The following is a 19,480-nucleotide window of genomic DNA, read 5'->3' as shown; positions in this document are numbered from 1 at the left end:
ATATATATATGAATGTATTAAAATACAGAAACTTGGGTGGGAAACAGTTGAAGAACAACACTTGGCATGCTGGAAAGAAGCAACTTGCCTTCCACTGCTGTTTTTGTGAACCTGATGTTCTGCACCCGAGATAACTGCTGTACTTCACCCCAACATATTTTTTGAGGATCTCTCTAGGAGCTTGGAACAGAAGTGCTTAACTTCAAGGGGTTTACCCTCTTCAAACAAATTCCTCCCTCAGCATCAAGCCCTGCAGTCCCTAAACACTGCACCTCTGAGGAGTTCTGTATTGCCTTGTGTTTAAGCCCAGCTTGCTACAGCTTGTTCAGCTCCCTCCTCCCTGAATATTTCATGCTTCTGGAAGAAGGAGCAAGACTGAACTGCTTCTCACCAGCACTTGGGCAGCAGCTCCCCATCTTTCTTGCTCCTTCTTAGACTATGCATGCCTCTCCCAGGCTGCTGTCATCCCCCTTGCCTTGCTGTATAAACACTTTCCTTTCTACGTGGTAAGGGGACAAGCATCAAGGCTGTCAGGGCTAACAGCAGCTATGCTGTGCGTTTTACCAGTGAAGAATATGCATACACAGACAGAGAACTTGCATCCTGACAGGCATGCAGAGTTTGCATAGCTGTCTTGCTCTACATTAGATCACAGCAGGAAGAAAATACAAAAGGGGAAGTGGAAAGCATTATGATATGGTACCCATTTCAAAAACTCCTGGGTTGCTTCCATTTCTTCAGTTTATACTCTGTCATACTAATTATATCTGTGCTTAATAGAAAATAAAATTCAGTTTTATAGCAAGTCTATAAATCAGAAATCCTAAAACTTGCTGGTAGATGGTATTCATTCTTCAGCCAAACTGACTGATCTCTCCTTTGTAGCGGTGTGTGTTACAAAATATGCAGTTCAGGAATGCATGACTCCTCAGGAAAACCTAAAAACATTCTTAAGTTCCCTTAACTTTGTGGGAAGGACTTAAGGTATGCTCAAATTCTTCCCTGATTTGGGACTTTTCTGAGGAGGTGTGGTGGGTTGACCTTGGCTGGCTGCCACATGCACATGAAACTGCTCCCTCACTCCCCTTCCTCAGCAGGACAGGGGAAGAAAAATCATAGAATGAGAATGGTTTGGGTTGGAAGGGACCTTAAAGATCATCTAGTTCCAACCCTCGTGCCATGGACAGGGACACCTTCCACTAGACCAGGTTGCTCAAAGCCCTATCCAACCTGGCCTTGAACGCTTGTAGGGATGGGGCATCCACAGCTTCTCTGGGCAACCTGTTCCAGTGCCTCACCATCCTCACAGTAAAGAATTTTTTCCTAATATCTAATCTAAATCTACCCTCTTTCAGTTTAAAACTGTTACTCCTTGTCCTATCACTGCACTCCCTGATTAAGAGTCCCTGCCCATCTTTCTTGTAGGCCCCCTGTAGGTACTGGAAGGCTGCTATAAGGTCTCCCCGGAGCCTTCTCTTCTCCAGGCTGAACAACCCCAACTCTTTCAGCCTGACTTCATAGGAGAGGTGCTCCATCCCTCTGATCATCTTCATGGCCCTCCTCTGGACTTGTTCCTACAGGTCCATGTCCTTCTTATGTTGGGGGCCCCAAGAGCTGAATGCAGTACTGCAGGTGGGGTCTCATGAGAGCAGAGTAGAGGGGGAGTGTCACCCCCCTCGACCTGCTAGCCACACTTCTTTGATGCAGCCCAGGATGTGATTGGCTTTCTTGGCTGTGAGCGCACATTGCCAGGTCATATTCAGTTTTTCATCCACTAATAGCCCTGAGTTCTTCTCTGCAGGGCTGCTCTCAATCCACTCATTGCCTAGCCTGTATTTATACTTGAGATTACCCCGACCCTTGTGCAGGACCTTACACTTGGCCTTGTTGAACATCATGAGTTTCTCATGGGGCCACCTGTCAAGGTCCCTCTGGATGGCATCCCTTCCCTCCAGCGTGTTGACTGCACCACACAGCTTGGTGTTGTTGGCAAACTTGCTGAGGGTGCACTCAATCCCACTGTCCGTATCACTGACAAAGATATTAACAGCACCGGTCCCAGTACCAACCCCTGAGGAACACCACTCGCCACTGGTTTCCACTTGGACATCTAGCTGTTGACCGCAACTCTCTAAGCGTGACCATCCAGCCAATTCCTTATCCACTGAGTGGTCCGTCTGTCAAATCCACATTTCCCCAATTTAGAGACAAGGATGTTGTGTGGGACAGTGTCAAATGCTTTGCACAAGTCCAGGTAGATGACGTCCGTTGCTCTTCCCTTACCCACCAACACTATGACCCTGTCATAGAAGGCCACCAAATTTGTCAGGCATGATTGCCCTTAGTGAAGCCATCTTGGTTGTCACCAGTCACCACCTTATTTTCCATGTGCCTTAGCATAGTTTCCAGGAGGATCTGCTCCATGATCTTGTGGGCTCAGAGGCGAGACTGACTGGCCTGTAGTTCCCTGGGTCTTCCTTTTTTCCCTTTTTAAAAATGGGGTTATGTTTCTCCTTTTCCAGTCAGTGGGAACTTGCCTGGACTGCCAGGACTTCTCAAATATGATGGATAGTGGCTTAGCCACTTCATCAGCCAGTTCCCTCAGGACCCATGGATGCATCTCATCGGATCCCATGGACTTGTGCACCTTCAGGTTCCTTAGATGGTCTCAAACCTGATCTTCTCCTGCAGCGGGTGGTTTTTCATTCTCCCAGTGCCTTCCTTTGCCTCCTGCGACTTGGGCGGTGTGGCTGGAGCACTTGCTGGTGAAGGCTGCGGCAAAAAAGTTGTTGATTACCTTCACATCCCAGGTAACCAGGTCTCCGGTTTCCTTCCGGAGAGGGCCCATGTTTTTCCCTGGTCTTGCTTTTATCACCAACATATCTATAGAAGCTTTTCTTGTTGCCTTTGATGTCCCTGGCCAGATTTAATCCTATCAGGGCTATAGCGTTCCTAAGCTGATACCTGGTTAAGATGAAAAAGCTCGTTGAGATAAGGACAGGGAGATGGCTCACCAGTTACCATCTTGGGCAAAACAGACGCCACTTCAGGAAGATTAATTTATTGCCAACTGATAACAGAGCGGGGCTGTGAAAAACAGGGACAAAACTAAAACCACGTTCTCCCCTAGCCCTTTCTTCTTCCCAGGCTCAACTTGACTCCTGATTCTTCTACCTCCCCCCTGCCCCTTGCCAGACCCCCAGTGGTGCAGGGGAATGGGGAATAGGGGCTGCAGTCAGTCCATAACAGTTCCTCTCTGCTGATCCTTCTCCCTCGTGCTGTTCCCCTTCTCCTGCTGGGGTCCTTCCCCCAGGGTGTTGTCCTTCAGGAACAGACTGCTCCTGCCTGGGTCCCCCATGGGCTGGAGCTCCTGCCCGAAAACCTGCTCCTGAATGGATCGTCCATGAGCTATAGGGGAACAGCCTGCTTCACCATGGTCTTCACTGTGGGCTGCAGGAGAATCTCTGCTCCAGTGCAGATCTGAGTTTTGGGGGGGGCTTTTTTTTGTTTGTTTGGTTTTTTTTTGGTTTTTTTTTTGCGTGGCATGTACCGATATATTCTCCTTGAAGGCAAATACATCCCTGGACACAACCTCACTTTTGCTAACTTCTGATGCTCACTGATAGAAAGAGAAGAGCACAAGGGCTTCCTGTGACATGCCTTGCATATACATTTCATATACAGAAGCATTGTTAAAATGGACTCTGATATGAAATTCAGTGCTGCCACCTGTGCTGTTCTGATGGCAACTAAAATTCACTTAGAGGTACTACTGAACCTGCTGTAATCTGACCTGAGCGTATTTTCATAGTCTTGGTCTCTGTAACTCATCCAAGATCTGGTTTAGATGAGAAAATGCAAGAATGGGCAGCATCATTATCCCATGCCTGGTTGTTCTTAACTTGCAGCAGAGCATTTAAGGACTTTATCAAAGAGTAGACATGAGTGAAAACCTTTGCATCGGCTTGAAACATGCTGTTCTGAAAATAACCGTGTATAGTGCTGTCTTGCATCTAAGTATGGAAAGTATTAGCTTAGTCCAGGTGCTGTCAGATAGGTACCATGTTGCTTTCCACACTCCAAGGACTCTGTTTACTACATAAACTTTGGACAATGTGGGTGGGAATTGTTTGCGTCATTCTTGTGCTTTCTGTAAAAGTGCAAACAGTTGCGTTCTTACAAGATCACTATTTGTAGTCTCAAAACTCTTACAGACTTTGAGGTATGAAATAGCATTGTTAATTGACCACAGCCTCTGCCAGAAGAGAGGTGTTCACCTTGCACATCACTGGTGTAACATTGCCTTTTCTTCTATGTCCTCCTGGTCAGTTATTCTAAGCAGAAGGAAATGCTGAGAGTAGTTGAAGTAGAAAACACAGTGGATCTTGCTGAAGAATGAAACTTGGGGAGGAAAAGAGGTAGAATGAATAGTTGTGGAATTTGCTTTTAAATCTGATCCTATGATCTCTTAGTCACATGAATAGGTGCTTGTTGACTTGCTCCCTAGACAGATGTTTGAGGTTTGAGTCTTTTGTTCTATATCCAAAGGAAAATTGTTATTAAAGAATGTCCCTATCTGGTTTTGATGCTCTGGCTGGCTGTTTTCTCCTAATTCGTTTTAAGGGGTGTTTGATAGAAGAGAGTTTCTTGGCAGCTCTCCGATCTTAATAGCTTCTGAGAAAATGCATTGATTGGCCCTTTTGTTTTCAAAAGATTGCTGTAATTTTCAGTCATTATCTATAAGGAAATCAGTGTAATTTATTAAACCAGCATCATGGATTAAGAATTAAAGACCTGATTCTTTACCACTTAAACTGGTGTTACGTTGATGTTACCCATGAGGAACTTTAGTAAGACAAAGAGCAAGCGGAAGAAGTTCCTATGAACTCTTAAAAAGCAAGCTTCTAGACCTCTTTCATAAGCTCAGAATTGATTCCTGAAAATGAATTTCTACTTTTTTGTTGCTTGTACCAAGAATAAATTGCACTTCTTGGAGTTTGGGTAATGAAAACAGTCCAAAAAGTATCATATTAAAAAAGTCTTCTAAGAATGACCTTATGCCGGAGAAACAGAACACTTAGCTAGCACTCTGTGTACAATGTATGGGTTGCAAATTTTGTAGGGAAAACAGCTTGCATTTAATCAGAAAAGAAAATTAATCTCTGTAGACTCCCTACTTTTCAGAAAAGCAAAATTTAAGCAGTGGTTCTAATTTCTTGTTCCTTTTGCAAGCAAGTTAGGTTAGATGCATTTCGGTGGTACTGCTTAAGTAGACTTCGCTTGCCCTTAAAACATGTCTTAGAAGCTTTACAGAATTGAAATTTGATGACTGAGCTATGAAAGCAAGGAATAAACTACTTGCAAACATTCCATTGTGGCTTCATAAAATTGTAAGGCAGTATTATGTTTTATCAGGGTCATCTCATCTTTGTTTATTTTAATCCTGTGAAGTTTTGTTTTAAAGACCCAGTATGAAGTAAATGATTCACATAAACATAACATTGTAACCCAGTTTGACTACTATTACAATGAAAAAAAATAAATTGGTGCACTAATGTTCTGATGAATTCTTCTAGTCACAAGTCTGTCGATCAACTGCTTAGTACGGTAGATTTCTGTTGATTATATCAAATAGTGAATTTTCAGGTCTCCACTGTAAGTAGACAGTGCTTTAATCTTATTTTATATATGGATTTTTTTTGACCCAGTCCCTTATTGATCTCTGGGAATTACATTAGATTAGAGTGATTCTGTGGCATGGAATTAAACAGGCCAGCTAGCACAAAAAACTTTTGATCAGTTTTAACCAAGGACGGTAGGATAAACCCAGTCATTGGGGTTTTGGACACTGCACAGTCTTTTAAGCCACCCACTTGTAAGTAATCGGTTGCTTCCATTCTGACTGTTTTAAAGAAGTGCTCTAATCCTGCTACTTGGTGAAGTACAGTAGTCTGAATTAGGGAAGTGAAATCTTGTATCTTTCACTGTAAACTTATTGAAAACTTGGGTTTGCTTTTTTTTTTTTTTGTAAAGCGTTTGGCTCTCTCTCCAGAGTGTACGATGGAGGGGCTGGGGCATGTACCGTTGCAATGGTTCCTACTCAACAACATTTCTTAGTCTACTTAGCCTTCAACAAAAACAAAGCCTTTGGTCAAAGCCCATGCTAATAAATTGTCTGCCACCCTCAGAAACGTATCTTTAATAGAATGGTTGGTTAAAGCTGGAAAAGCTTTTTGCAAGTGTCATGACAGTAGTTACTACAATGAACAGAGGCCTGTTCTGCCATTCTGAGCTACAGATGGTGTCTGCTTTGGTGCTGAATAGTACAGCAAGATAAAGGGAACAAAGTCTGTGATTCACAAAGGGCACATTTTGTCTGCTAATAATAGGCTTGGGACTGCCATAAATTCTTTATATAAATTATACAACAATACAGATTCTCTTTCTTAAGTTTTTCTTCATCTTCCTTGTGGTTGAAAACCTGGGTAAATAACTTCCTATCGTTTTGCAGCAATTCTTGTGCGTGCTCTTTGCTGTGGTAAGCATAGTCAGCAAGGGCAGTAAAACAAATGTTTCAGGACGCTGATCTAGACTCAGTGCCTCACATAATGGGGTCTCATATAAACTAAAAGGATAGGCATAAAGATTTTTTTCATCAGTTAATTCCCTGGGATGCTGACAGCTGCCGTTTTGTTATTGCCTATGACTGGCACATTCAGAAATATTGTCTCAGGGCTTCCTCCCTGGGCAAACTCTCCTACGCCTCGGAGGGAGAAACATGTTGGAATGGAACAGGATGGCAGCACCTCCTGCTTAACTGTATTCAAAATACTGGGGTGTTGTTTACTGAGAGATCATGTCTTCATATGTTTTCTCTTAACAAATGAGACTAGCGTTGGTGGTAGTGATGGTGAGGGGAGGTCAATACGGTATTTGGTAGGCCAGAATACTTGGCAGAGGACACTTCCTCTGACTGCTCAGCTGCTAAGATTGGACTGGTCCTTTCCAAAATTATACAAACATGTCTTAAGTAACCTAAGAGTTGATTTTTTTCTGGAAACACGGCTGGGTCATAGGTTAGTACTGTTATTGATGTTTCCTTTTTGGGCTTATGGAGTATAACTGACAGAATTACAGTGTCAAGGAATAATTGAACAAATTGTGTGTATTGTGCATAGCCAAGCTTTTATTCTCTTGCCAAAATCAACTGATATTTGAATGTGACAAGGGAAAAAGCCAATAAAGCTAGAATTAAGGGGCTGCTACTACCTCTTGGTTGGGGACCATGGCTGGCATAGCCTGTAGAGGAAGGCACAACTTCTATCATAAAGCTCTGAAGCTTGTGTTTACTTTGGAGCTGCTCTTGAAGATAACAGGGGCCATAGTGTATGTCTTATGAAGTACAGACAATTCAAATCAAAATATAAATGGATTATTTTGCTCATACTTTATCAACGAAGACCAGATAGAGGAGTATTGGAGCCCATGGAAAGGAGTCATATGCTCATGGGTTTTGCAGAATGAGGACTGAAATGTGAAAATTTGTTTCCAAATCTAAATGTAAATTGATTCAGAAATATGGTATTCTCTTTCCATGCTTACTTTTGCAAATGTTGTTGTCAAGCCTTTTTCTACAATAGAATTAACTTTTATTTTAGTGTATTGAAGTGTAAAACAGGAAGTCTGTATTAACAGTCTGTTTATAGAAATAAATGCACTCTGTAACCACTAATACTGTTTGGTTTTGCAGGTTGTCTTCTGAATTTTGGGTCTGAAGGTACCCTCTTGCTTTCTCAGCAAATCATGGACATCGTTGGCTTTCTGAAGTCTCAATTCATTTGCCACCTTCTGATCTGCTACATATTTATAGTGTCAGGACTGATCATTAACTTCATTCAACTCCTTACACTTATACTTTGGCCAATCAACAAGCAACTGTTCAGGAGGATCAACTGCAGGCTGGCTTACTGCATTTCAAGCCGTAAGATTTAATTTTGGTTTTTAAAGTATTTTCATATTTTGTCTTGAGGAAATTGCTAGAAAAGTTCTGAAAGAGATTTCAAAGTAACCTATATAAAGGTCATTACTGCTTCCTATTGCATTTGTGTGAAGAGATGTCTGCTTTATTGAAATGTCCTGTTCTACTGACATGTTTTGCACTTTTATATTGGGATACTTGCTTGACTCAGGATGTTGAAGAAAGAATGCCTCTCATTTGGCTATCCATCATGTTCCATTAAGCCAAATGAGAAATATTGACCACATAATAGCTGAACTTGCTGAGATGCATTATATGTAGGCTTACAGTGTTAACAAGTCACTTCCAATAATGCTTTCAATCTTTTTATCATGCATGACTTTGTTTATGATCTTGGTTTAAGTTTTCATGTGCAAAAATACTGTTCAGGACTGGGAAATAACAGTAAAAAAAGGAAAAAATCTTTGATTCCATGTGCTTCTTTCTTAAGCCAGTTGTAAAGTGTTGTTTCTTTGAACAGGCATTTCAGACTTAAGCTGTGTCTGTATGTTTTCAGTATATGCATATAGTTATAATGTAGAATACAGCAGGTAGCCTGTAAGCATTGGAAGAAGTGGGGGTTGCAATTATTTTTATTTTCTGGGGGAGATGGGAGCATAAGCTCAGGATGTTAGTCATAGAAAGACCACACATTTGTAACTGCTGGGAGACGTAACAATTCACTGACTCTTGACTAAACAGGTAGTTCCAGTGGAGTGAATGAGACCTATATCCATTCATTTCTTTTTTGTTAGTAGGAGGTTGGTAGAATCTCCACCTGTCAACAGTGGATTATCAGAGCATATGTAGTTTTCTTGGTATTATCGGTCTGCTTATATATTTGTTTTTAAAGAGCTATGACTGTAGTTTCAGCACTGATTTATTGTAGGGCAACTTCTGACTTCTGCATAATTGCTGTCAACTTACAGCAGAGAGCATTCTCCACAGAAGCTGTTAAAAAAATACAGTAATGTGCCTGTGTTCAGTAGCTGGGAGTGTGCTGTTGCGTGTCCACCTTCCAGAGAGATTTCCCTGGACCTTTCTGAAACTCAAAAGTACTTTCTAAAAATGAAACTGTTGCAAAGTGCATGCCTTTTGAGGCTCTCTGAAGATTTTTCAAATGTGATGTCACTGTCAATGCCGAGTGAGTTATGGATGAAATCATACTGGGGAAAACAGCCCTCCAACGCAGTGTTTAAGAATTGTGCTGCAGAAATGCAGCAAAATGGTTTCCTTCAGGTCACCTGTTCTGCTACTAGGAACCTGAAAAACGAAAGCATTGTTAGTATTCATAATGAACTGCTTGAGGGAGAAATCTGCCACATGCCTCAAGTTGGAGGCCACTAGGGATTATCTGTCTCTCATCAGTGATTCTGATGTGCAACTATTCAAAGCATTTTTTTAAAACATACTTTTGACTTAAATTTCAAAGCTGCGTCAGCATGGATAGGCCCAAATAAATTGGGGGTGCTGTTGTATTATTTCTGTAATAAAGAGAGGATGCTCCTGCTTAAAAAATTCATTTTTGCTGTCCGTGTGTACGTTCCTGGAGTAGTGAGTTCACAAGTACTATTCATTTGTATGTACGAACAGTGGCATGAATATGGCCAGTTTTTTACCTTTTTCCTTGTAGCATAGTGTATGTTTGAAGTCATGGAATGTAGAAGATACTGTACAGCTGTATACAGGTATATATAGGTATATTATTATTGTTTTTCATGCAATGCCTTCTGCCCCATTGGCTACTTAGTGCAGAGACATCAGCTACTCTAGAGTCTCCAGAGTGAATCCTTTAGCTGCCCTCGATCTAGTCTCATCTATACTGGGGGCTGGCCACTGTGTAAGAGCAAGTAATACTGCATGCTTGTCCTTGGTTGGGCAGATGGCTTTGTACTCAGGGTTGCTGATCTAGTCTTCAGTGCTGACACTGCTGGAAAAGGTCGTAAGGTTTTTGCCCAATCATGCTCAGAACAAACTGTCTCTAGGTTAAAGACAGTTATTTTAGTTTTACAACAGAGCAAGCTAGCACTTGATATGAGTCAACCGTACCTGAGTGATTTTTGAAAAGCGGAAAATGATGGTTAATTAAAAAAAGTATTTGGAAGAACTGAAGAATGCAGCAGACCAGTTAAAACAAATGTGTTTTCGTAGTAGTGTATATGTAAGATAATGCCTTTTGGGGGCCATTTGTGTGCTGACTAATAAATAACTTAAGTTGGGTCTGTATGGGTCTGATGAAAGTTATGGGAACAGCCTACACTTTGAGATAATGAAGCTTACCCTTGGAGAATGTAAAGAGGCATGTGCTTTGCAATGGTGACAACCGTATGTTGCTTTGAGTGGCTTGTACAGCCTGAGTCACCAAGTCAACAAAAGAGTGAAATAGAGCGGGCATGATTTAACTTAAGAATGGAATGAAAGCAGCAGCTGCCTTTAGATCTTGCAAGTTCAGTCAGTTTCTATTTGATGTCAAAAGTAGAGATAAATGATTCCATAAAATCAGGGGAGAGCATTTCATCTTTGACACTATGCTCTGTGGGAAAGTTTTTTTGTATTTCAAGTAGTGGTGGAGTTTTCTTCTACCCTTTTTTTTCCTATCTCCTTTCTAATATAAAAACATAGAATATTCTCACTTCTTCATGTGCAACGTCTGCTGTCATACTGCATATGGGAAGCTAAACTGCTATTGTGATTAATGACTTGTCCTCACTTCAGTGGCCCAGCTTGAGTTGGGGGTGCTTATCTGTTCACATGAATCAAGCTAGACTAGCTCAAGTAAAAGTATTCATAGAGTCATAGAATCATTTAGGTTGGAAAGGACCTTTAAGATCATTGAGTCCAACCACTAACCTAGCACCGCCAAGTCCACCACTAAACCATGTCCCTAAGCGCCATATCTGCAAGTCTTTTAAATACCTCCAGGGATGGTGACTCCACCACTTCCCTGGGCAGCCTGTTCCAATGCTTGAGAACCCTTTCAGTGAAGAAATTTTTCCTAATGTCCAATCTAAACCTCCCCTGGTGCAACTTCAGGCCCTTTCCTCTCATCCTATCACTTGTTACATGGGTGAAGAGACTGACCCCCACCTTGCTACAGCCTCCTTTCAGGTAGTTGTAGAGAGCACTAAGGTCTCCCCTCAGCCTCCTTTTCTCCAGGCTAAACAACCCCAGTTACCTCAGCCGCTCCTCGTAAGACTTGTGCTCTAGACCGCTCACCAGCTTCATACCATAAAATGGCTGTATGGAGTAACTGTGTTTTGGTAGTTGAGGACATGTAGCTGTGTGAGCTGCTACTTCTCTACTGTGAGTGTGACAACAGCACTATAGCTTCTCACCGTAACTACTGACAACCCAGCAGGCTAAAGCTATAGACTACAAACTTCTCTTCGTCAATGCAAGTTTGAGAAGAGGTGGAAACCTGCTTTCCAGTTTGATTTTACAGTGGAAAGGATTAACTAGAGCAACAACTTGCTTTTAATGGAAAAGAGCAGATGTAATGGCACACAACAAGTTACCTTCAATAATTGGTGTTGAGAAGTTGTTTTTCTTCAAACCAGTTGTGAATCTGGGTTGGTCAGGTAGGGTGAGTTTAGCTTCTCTACTGACCTGCTTCATTATAGATTAGCATTGGGGAGAACTTTCTAATGACAGTGTTGCAAACAAAAAAATAATTGGCTTTGATAAACTGCCAATTTTTCTGCCATGGCATTTTATGAAATTTGAATTGGGTAAATGTTCTTTAATTGCAGATTGCAAGTCTTGTTCAGCTCGAGTCTCCTGCTCCCCACAGCGTGAGTTAGCCAGATTGCAGTTTGGGTTGCTTTTATATCTCCAAGATACTTTTCACGTTTTACTATGAATAAACTCTTCCTGTTTGATCCCATTATCCCATTTCACAAATATCTGCAAGGTAATGGTTAGTTCTAGTCCTCTTTCATCTGTATATCTTAACCTTTACTGAAGAGTATTAGTTGTGGAGAGTGAACATTCAGTTTGAACAGACTTTTGTCTGTGTTGGTCTCGAAATGAGCTAAAAGACTAGTAAGGGTTACACACCCTCTGTTGTGTTTTGAGTTTAAAGAAACAAAACAAAAGAAAAAACCCCAAACCAAAACAAAAACCCAAAGCCTTTGGGCTTCTAACTTTCAGAAAGTATTTTCTGGCTCCAAGTGTATGTTCAGTGACTGGTTCAACTGCCTGTTAATCCCCCTTTTGTAAAATGACAACCCTGATAGTGCACCTCTAAAAAGGAAATTGAACACTGCAAAACCCTACAAGGTGGCAACAATAAAAATTTTAAAAATAAATGTGCTTGCAAGATGGCATTAGAACAAAGGCTGGGCAAGCAGTCAATCTTATTTTTTATTTTTAAATAATTTAAGGACATCTTGTCCTCAGTCTCTTTTTCCAGAGAACTGAGAGCCAAGATGTATGCCAAGGAAGAAAGCACTTAGTGTGGAATACATCACAGTTCTCATGGATGCTGTTTGTGCCTGAATTGGAAGAGGTGGGAATACATCTTCCTCTTGCCCTTTATCTGAGGACAGCAAACCACCACAAATGGTACACACAGCTTTTTTGCACTAGCTCGTAAAGTTGGCCAAACACATACAGGGTGTCTTGGGTATTAGTGCCATGTGTGCAGATGGCTGCATAGCTTGCTGGGGCAGTGGGAAAGTGGTTTGTACTTCCTGAACCACTTTGTGCTTGGTAGGCTGGTGCAGTGCTACCCCGGGGTGAGGAGAGCTTGCTGGGCTCCTGCGGGCTATTTGGGACATAACTCTGCCATGTGCTAAGACTGTGAGAATGGGACACAACACGTACAGGACAAATGGCTTCTTTAGTGGTGCTGGGTGTATTTACTCGGGAAGGTATTTTGCCTGTGAGTGGAGCAGTGGTTGATAACTTGTCCTCTTGCTGCCACTGTGTTGGGGGCAAATTAGCTTCCCCTTGTGCTGAAACCCACCTTGTGCTCCCAGGGTGAGTGGCAAACTGGCCTCCCGCTGACTCTCTGCACAAGGTGAACTTTGCATAAACAAAAGATCTGCCAACAATGACACAGTTGTGGGGACAGGTGCATAAGGGCTTTAAAAGCAACCAATTTAGCTTCTAATCTGCCTTCATAAATAAATTATAGTAGTACTAATACCTATTCTTGTGCTATGAAAGGGCTGTTATTACACCTCTGGGTAAAGTTACACTATGTAGACTGCAGTTTGTAAATCCCTCTGAGGAAAGGCCCTTCTCTGAATGGAAAGAGGCACCCTGATGCCTGCTCATTGACTGCAGCAAAACCAAGATGGAAACTGATTCTTCTTATGACTAAGCTTTCTAGAAACAAAACCAGAGGAAATTGAGAACTGTTTTAAGTTCATCGTCTTGGCTAGCTGTTACGAGACAGTAAAACTAATTCCTTCCATGTACAGCTATAGGCTTTGCAATGTGAGAAAAGGGCATCCAAACAGGGCTCTGGGGCAGTATTGGGGCCATGTTAATCCTCAAGTTTGTTTTGTTTCCCTGGTTGTAACCCACTGTCCCCTTGGAGTTCAGAGGAGCCCTTGGCCATTTTGGTTGTTGTTCATACCAAGGTGGTGCTGGGGCAGAAAGAAGAACTCTCTCCTCCGGTGCAGTTGAGTAGGTGGGAAGGGGTGGGAAGCAAGAGGGCCCTGGAGAGACAGGGCTTTCTTCTTCCTCCACTTCCCTCTGTTGCCATCTCACACTGCAGAGGAAGCAGTCTGCTGTTGTTCGAAGTATGCCACAGCGTCCTTAATATAATCCTGTAGTGTTTTATTTATAAACAAATTGAGTTATGCTTGTCAACGTAGATGTAGCAAAGAGCTTTCATAGGGCACTTAGGACTGCTTTCTTAGCCTGTTTGCAAAGTTGTTTTGAGTAATGTGTGCAAAATGACTTTTTCTCAAGTGCTACTTTTCCATATAAGCCTTTGTTATCTTGGTTCCACACACCACACTCATACGAAGCCACTGGCGAAGGCTGAAAAGTTTGCAACAAATACTAAGGGAAAACTGGAGGCCAGATTTGATAGTCAGGCAAAGAGAAAATGTTGATTTGAACCTTTGGAGAGCTAAACCATCACCTTAGCCTTCTTGTTTTCCCTCAAGCCATGCCATGGGGATGACTGTAGAAATAGAGTGTACTAAGGAAATGCCCATGTTAGTTTTAATGCAGATAAGCTATGTTACTGAGGGCAGGATAGTTATGGTAGTGCAGAGATCTGAGTAAGTGGGTGCCCAAGTACCTACCTGGGTGGTGAGGTGTTTGTTGCAGCCTGCATCAAGCTCCATGCTGTTGTGGCAATTTTATTCTCAGCACTCGGGCTACCTTGGGTATCTCTAGACAAACCATTACCATACCTCTTTTCTGTAATGTAGTCTTAGGTTTCTTCCTGTGTTCCCTGCAAATCTAAAGTAGGGGTTTACATGTCAGACTGGGGGGGTATCCTGCTTGTAAGTTCCAATCATCAGTGTTAATCATTGAGCTGCATACAATAAGGTAGATGATTAGCTTTCTCTAAAATCTACTTTTGTTAGATTGATGAATGTCATTGAATCTTTGGATTCTTTTGCTCTCAAAAATTAAATTCATAAGGGTGTATCATGTGTGACAGATTTTGTTAAATATAAAATATTCTTAGAGCAGAGAAGAGTGTATATATGTCATTGTATGGTAGTGTTTAATTTTCTAACTTGCTTTGTCTTCCCTTCCATATAAGTAATGTAGTAACATACTTAGCACTGCATCATAAAAAAGATCTAGTGAAAAATGAGCAAAGTGACAGGAGTGATCTCACCTCTTGTTGTTAGCAAGGACAATAGAATGTGAGAAAGTAGTATCTGATTTACTGAAGCCATCAAAGCAGGGGCAGCAGGAGGTATTCCTCTAATTTAAAAATAATATGTGACAAGTTATGAACTCTGTAGCAGTATATTGTTAGCTTCTACAGCTAGATTGCCTTTTAGTGTTTAAAAGTAAATAATTCCATCAGTGTGGGGCAAAACTAAGCTCCAATTTTAAACAGTCTGTGTATCTAAATTTTATGACTTCAAGGTTTTGTTTTTGTTTGCCCAAAACATACCAGTAGTCAGCAGTTTCGCAAAGACCTCTCTAGATTGTACCTCTCCTGACAACATGTCTGTTAGTAAACAAAATGTATCACTATTCGTTCACAAAATAATGCTGAGAGATCAGTAGATTAAATGTTTCAAGCTATGAAGTACAGTGCAGCCTGTATTCGTGTGTTTTCCACAGTGCTCTTGCCTGCTTCATTCTGGGGTCTGAGTCTTATTCTAGGGGCGGTAGGCTGGAAAGTAGACTGAGAAGTATGCCATAATACTGAAATATGAACCGCTTGACTCTTCAAGTGATAGGCTGTATAATGACATTCATAAAGTCAGTCAGGATCCATTTTAGGGGTAGCGGGGAGATCACACCATTTTTGTTTGTGGATGGGATTTTGAAATGTTTTTTTGCTGCTGAGGATTCTCTTGTCATATGATGGCATGTGCCTCAGTATACTACTGTTGAGTTGTCTGAATTATTATCCCGCAAGCTTGTGTGTGCATGGCCACATATGAGCATACACAGTTTCTTTCTGGTAGATCGTATTTGCTCTTATGGTTGATTTCCCTTTTGAAGCCTTCCAAAGGGTAGAGGTAGATCTCTATCATGCTGAAATGAGTTTTGCACTCAAAAACTATTAGTTTGCTTCGCTTTGACAATGTAGATATTTTGTTAGAGTAGAAATATCTAATCTAAAGTATCATCTACTCTAATTTGTTAATGCCTTCCTCTAGCCTGCTTCCTAATACCCTTTAATACCTGTTATGTACTTGTGGCAGTGCTGCTGGTTATCTGTACAGTTCCCCGCTGAGACCAAACCTTGAACTTCTCTAATTTGGAAAGACTGAAGGAGCCAGTCACTGCAGCAGGTTCTCCATTATTTTGCTAGTAGAGTAAGAGAATGTGTTTGTTCTCTGCATCCATCACAGCTTGAACTCCCTTTTTTCCAGATTGTGTTAGCGGAATTATATTCATCTCTGTAAGTCCTCTGCAGTGCCTAGCAAATGCCTCCATATTTTCCCTACTGCCATTAACTTTCTGTATCAACTAATAACATTTCAGTCCCTCTCATTTTATGCCACTTGCAGGCATCGTTATCCAGTTTTCATGGTGGTTCAGATATTGACAGTGAGCTTTAGTGGATCAGCCAAGACTGTATGCTGATTGCAGGCATGCTGTGTGAGTGTAGTGCTGTTCTGTTCATGAAAGTGTGATTGAATGACATCTGTGCATGACCTTTAGCAGAATTCCTAATTCAACCTAAAATGGATATGGTCTGTTATTACCAGCTCTTAGTTTAGGAGAAAGGGATAGCTTTCTGGGAAAATGGATGTGAAAAAAACTTTTGGTTCTGATGCTTTCTATCCAAGACTGATGAAGAGCTAGAAAGGCACTTAGTCTGATCTTTAATAAAAAGAGCATCTTCACTATCATTGATATTATTTTGCTGTTGCTGGAGCCTTTGTAGAGGTTGCTTGTCTTCATTTTCTTTTTTTTTTTTTGCCTCAGATTCCTGATCTGAAGAAGGGTGATGGTGATAGCCTGCAGACTGGAGAGAGGGATGGCAGGGAAGCAATAGAAGGTGAACCACATTCTGTTTGGTGTCTGGCATCTCACATCACAAAATTTCTAGCACCTCTTGCTAAGGATTAGATCTGGCCAGCAAGCTTCCTAGATTCCTGAACTGGGGTAAATCTGGAGTATTTGTATGAAAGTACTTACATCTGACATGACATAACTGAGGAACCTAATATCTAATGTTCCAAGTTATAGCACAGAATATGAAGACATTAATGTTTGTATGAGTTTGGTGCTACAGTTGTTTATTCATTAAAGGTGAATATCACAATCAGAGGATCAAATTCTTAAGAGACATTGCATATTTGTAGAAACCCCATTTTAGCTATAGGGCTGATTTTAATTGCTGAAATGATACTAAATCTGAAGTATAGCCTCTTGATCCTGTGTAAGCTTCCTGCAAAGATGCAGAGAGTAGCTCATTGATCACCATCACCACTTACAAGCAAATACAAACTAGCAGTAATCCAACTCTGTCTGGGGAAGAACACTACCTTCATAGGCAGAACTACTGGGGTAATTTTGAATACTTCCATGTTTGGTCTCTTGTGTTTGCACCAAGTGAGGTGCAGTGTGTCTTGTCTCATTTGCTATTGGTTGGCTACATCTTCTGCCTCCCTGCTCCCTTTTGAGCAATGTGCACCACTAAAAGTGTTTACCTAGGTGATTCTCCCTCTCCCAAAAGCATGTAAGTCACATAGTAGCAAGTTGTTGTGGAGCAGGTTTTCCAGCTCCTACTGCAGGAAGGATTTCAGCAGCTGGTTCAGTAAAAGTATCTGGTGTCTGACTAACTGTCTGCAGGAGGATTTCCAAACTGGTAGGAAGCAATATTTCCTTTCAGCAGGTACTTGAGGTTTTTCAGTGTGACAGTTGAAAGGAAAGAGCTTCTGAGTGTACATGCTTGGTACTCCTCAGGTGGTTATTTCCTGTGACTTGTTTGCAACCTGCAGGGTAAGGCTTCTTACTTGAGGATTATGTTGTTTTCTCACTTTGGAGACTGTTGCAAGGTAGCAGGGTCTTGTTGGGCAATCTAAATGTATGTTGCTGAATTTCCTTTGCATCCATCTTGGTGTAGTCTATGCTTAAACATGTTTCTTCCAACACCATGTTCAGAAGTAGAAATCCTTTAACTCTGGATAAGAAACCAAATGGAAATGTATGCAAAACAATTCTTTCATTTTCCTGGTTTTGGAGAGGCAGTTACCATTTTGCCAGACTCATTTTGGTCCTTGCCGAAATAATATTCGAAACAATGTAAGAAACCACAAAGAGATTACAGTGCAATTGTTTGTGGGTAGATTGTTTTGCTCTTCTGTTAGCCCACTTTTATTAGTATTTTATATCTGTGTGCTTTTTCTGTACTCAGGCAAATTGCATTGCAGTGTCAATAACTAACATTTCCTTTCTCTCATGGTGTTAAAGAAGCGGGAAGTACACTTCAGTCTGATTATCAGTTCACTTAGCTGTGTTTCTAAATTGAATCTCCAGTATACTGCATCTCTGAGTGTGGTGTTTTCTTTGAAAGTCAAAAAACAAGTGAGCCTTCTAATACAGGAGGGGTTTTCCATTGTACATAAATTTCTTACTGCTCATTGGTACTTATGTGGCTCTGCTAAAACAAAAAAATCCAGGAATCAATATGTACTGCTGATGAAAGATTTTGATGAATGAATGTATCTGCTGCCTGTGTTAGGTAAGGAAATATAGAGAGTGATTGTACAGACTTAATTTCTCGCTGTCACTTCTAAAGAAGCTTGCCCTTGGTTTTTGGGAAAGCGTGGGAGTTCTGCAGCTGTGAGACTTTTGACAGGGACTCTCATTAATATAGCTTTGCTGCTATAAAGGAGCTCCTTTCCTGCACCACCCTTGAATGCTGTGGAGACCCTTATTGGATTTTTTTATTTTTTTCTTGAAGCAAACAAACTCAATACTATTCTCTGACATTTTTCAGGCTTTTCCCCTAGCTCATATGTTTCTCATCTAGAGATGTGCAATGTGCTAGTACCCTGCAGTTTGCTGAGGACTCTATGTTGGCAAGCTAGCTGTAGAGGACTAAAGAATCTGTTACTTCCTTCAAACTCAGACCATTTCTCTGTAGGGCCGATGTGGTAGACTCTTGTAATGCTATTCTTTGTACAAAGGCAAAAGATAGGGAGGGGGATGTTAATGTTGCAGTGTTCAGAAAAGTGCTTTCATTGGCTGAATTGGGTTCTGTTTTCAGAAATTGAATGCAAACTGATCTCAGCTGAATTTTTCAGAGTTGTCCCACCCACCAAAATATATCAATTAAAGTTTTATTATTTGAACATGTATTGCCTTTTGTGCTCATAAAGGAGGAAGATACACAGGCAAAATAGCTAATATACGTCTTCAGTTTCCAGAGGTTCTTCGTCTATCTAGAGTTTAAAATTGAGACCACAGTACATTTTCCTTTTAGTATGACACTATATTTTCAGTATTTTTTTAAATGCTAAGAGTTCAGAAAATTTCTGGTTGGATTGAAGCTCACTACGGAGTTTGTCTTCCTTTTGTCTTCATAGGCTCTGACTCAGTGCTAGAAATCTGCATTAATTCATGCCTAAAATTCAAGGTTTCCTGAAAGGTAATTTAAATTTCCTTAGCTGTATGGCAATAGCTTGCAGATTCCTGTAGGTGCATGCAGTCCTCAGGTGAGAATTAGAGAGGCTGGAATGGCAGATCCATGAGTCTTTGAGATATGGACTTTATTCTGATAATAAGTGATGGATTTCTTCCTGTGGAAAGCAAATGATGGTTGATAAATAGACTATTGTGCAAGTGCAGGTG

At 41.2% G+C, this 19,480-nt stretch overlaps 1 protein-coding gene across 3 annotated transcripts in view; it reads left to right on the top strand.

Moving 5' to 3' along the window:
- The window catches only part of AGPAT4 (1-acylglycerol-3-phosphate O-acyltransferase 4), a 75,356-nt gene that overhangs the window by 9,037 nt on the left and 46,839 nt on the right, over nucleotides 1–19,480 (top strand). Inside the window, exons 1-2 of one of the 3 annotated variants that reach the window (XM_075036087.1) lie at nucleotides 7,847–7,981; nucleotides 16,607–16,679. Coding sequence is in view for 1 of the 3 variants with exons in the window: in XM_075036086.1 (XP_074892187.1) it covers nucleotides 7,804–7,981 (178 nt within the window). In the remaining 2 variants the exon portion in view is untranslated. Of the gene's footprint in view, nucleotides 1–7,750; nucleotides 7,982–16,606; nucleotides 16,680–16,768; nucleotides 16,787–19,480 lie in introns of those variants that run through there. The other 2 variants (XM_075036086.1, XM_075036088.1) reach the window with 2 other exon arrangements.

This window comes from Buteo buteo, chromosome 9 (assembly GCF_964188355.1).
Source record: "Buteo buteo chromosome 9, bButBut1.hap1.1, whole genome shotgun sequence".
In the NCBI taxonomy this organism is placed as follows: domain Eukaryota; kingdom Metazoa; phylum Chordata; class Aves; order Accipitriformes; family Accipitridae; genus Buteo; species Buteo buteo.
The sequence above is the reverse complement of the archived record's forward strand: the minus strand, read 5'-3'. Positions and strand labels throughout refer to the sequence as shown.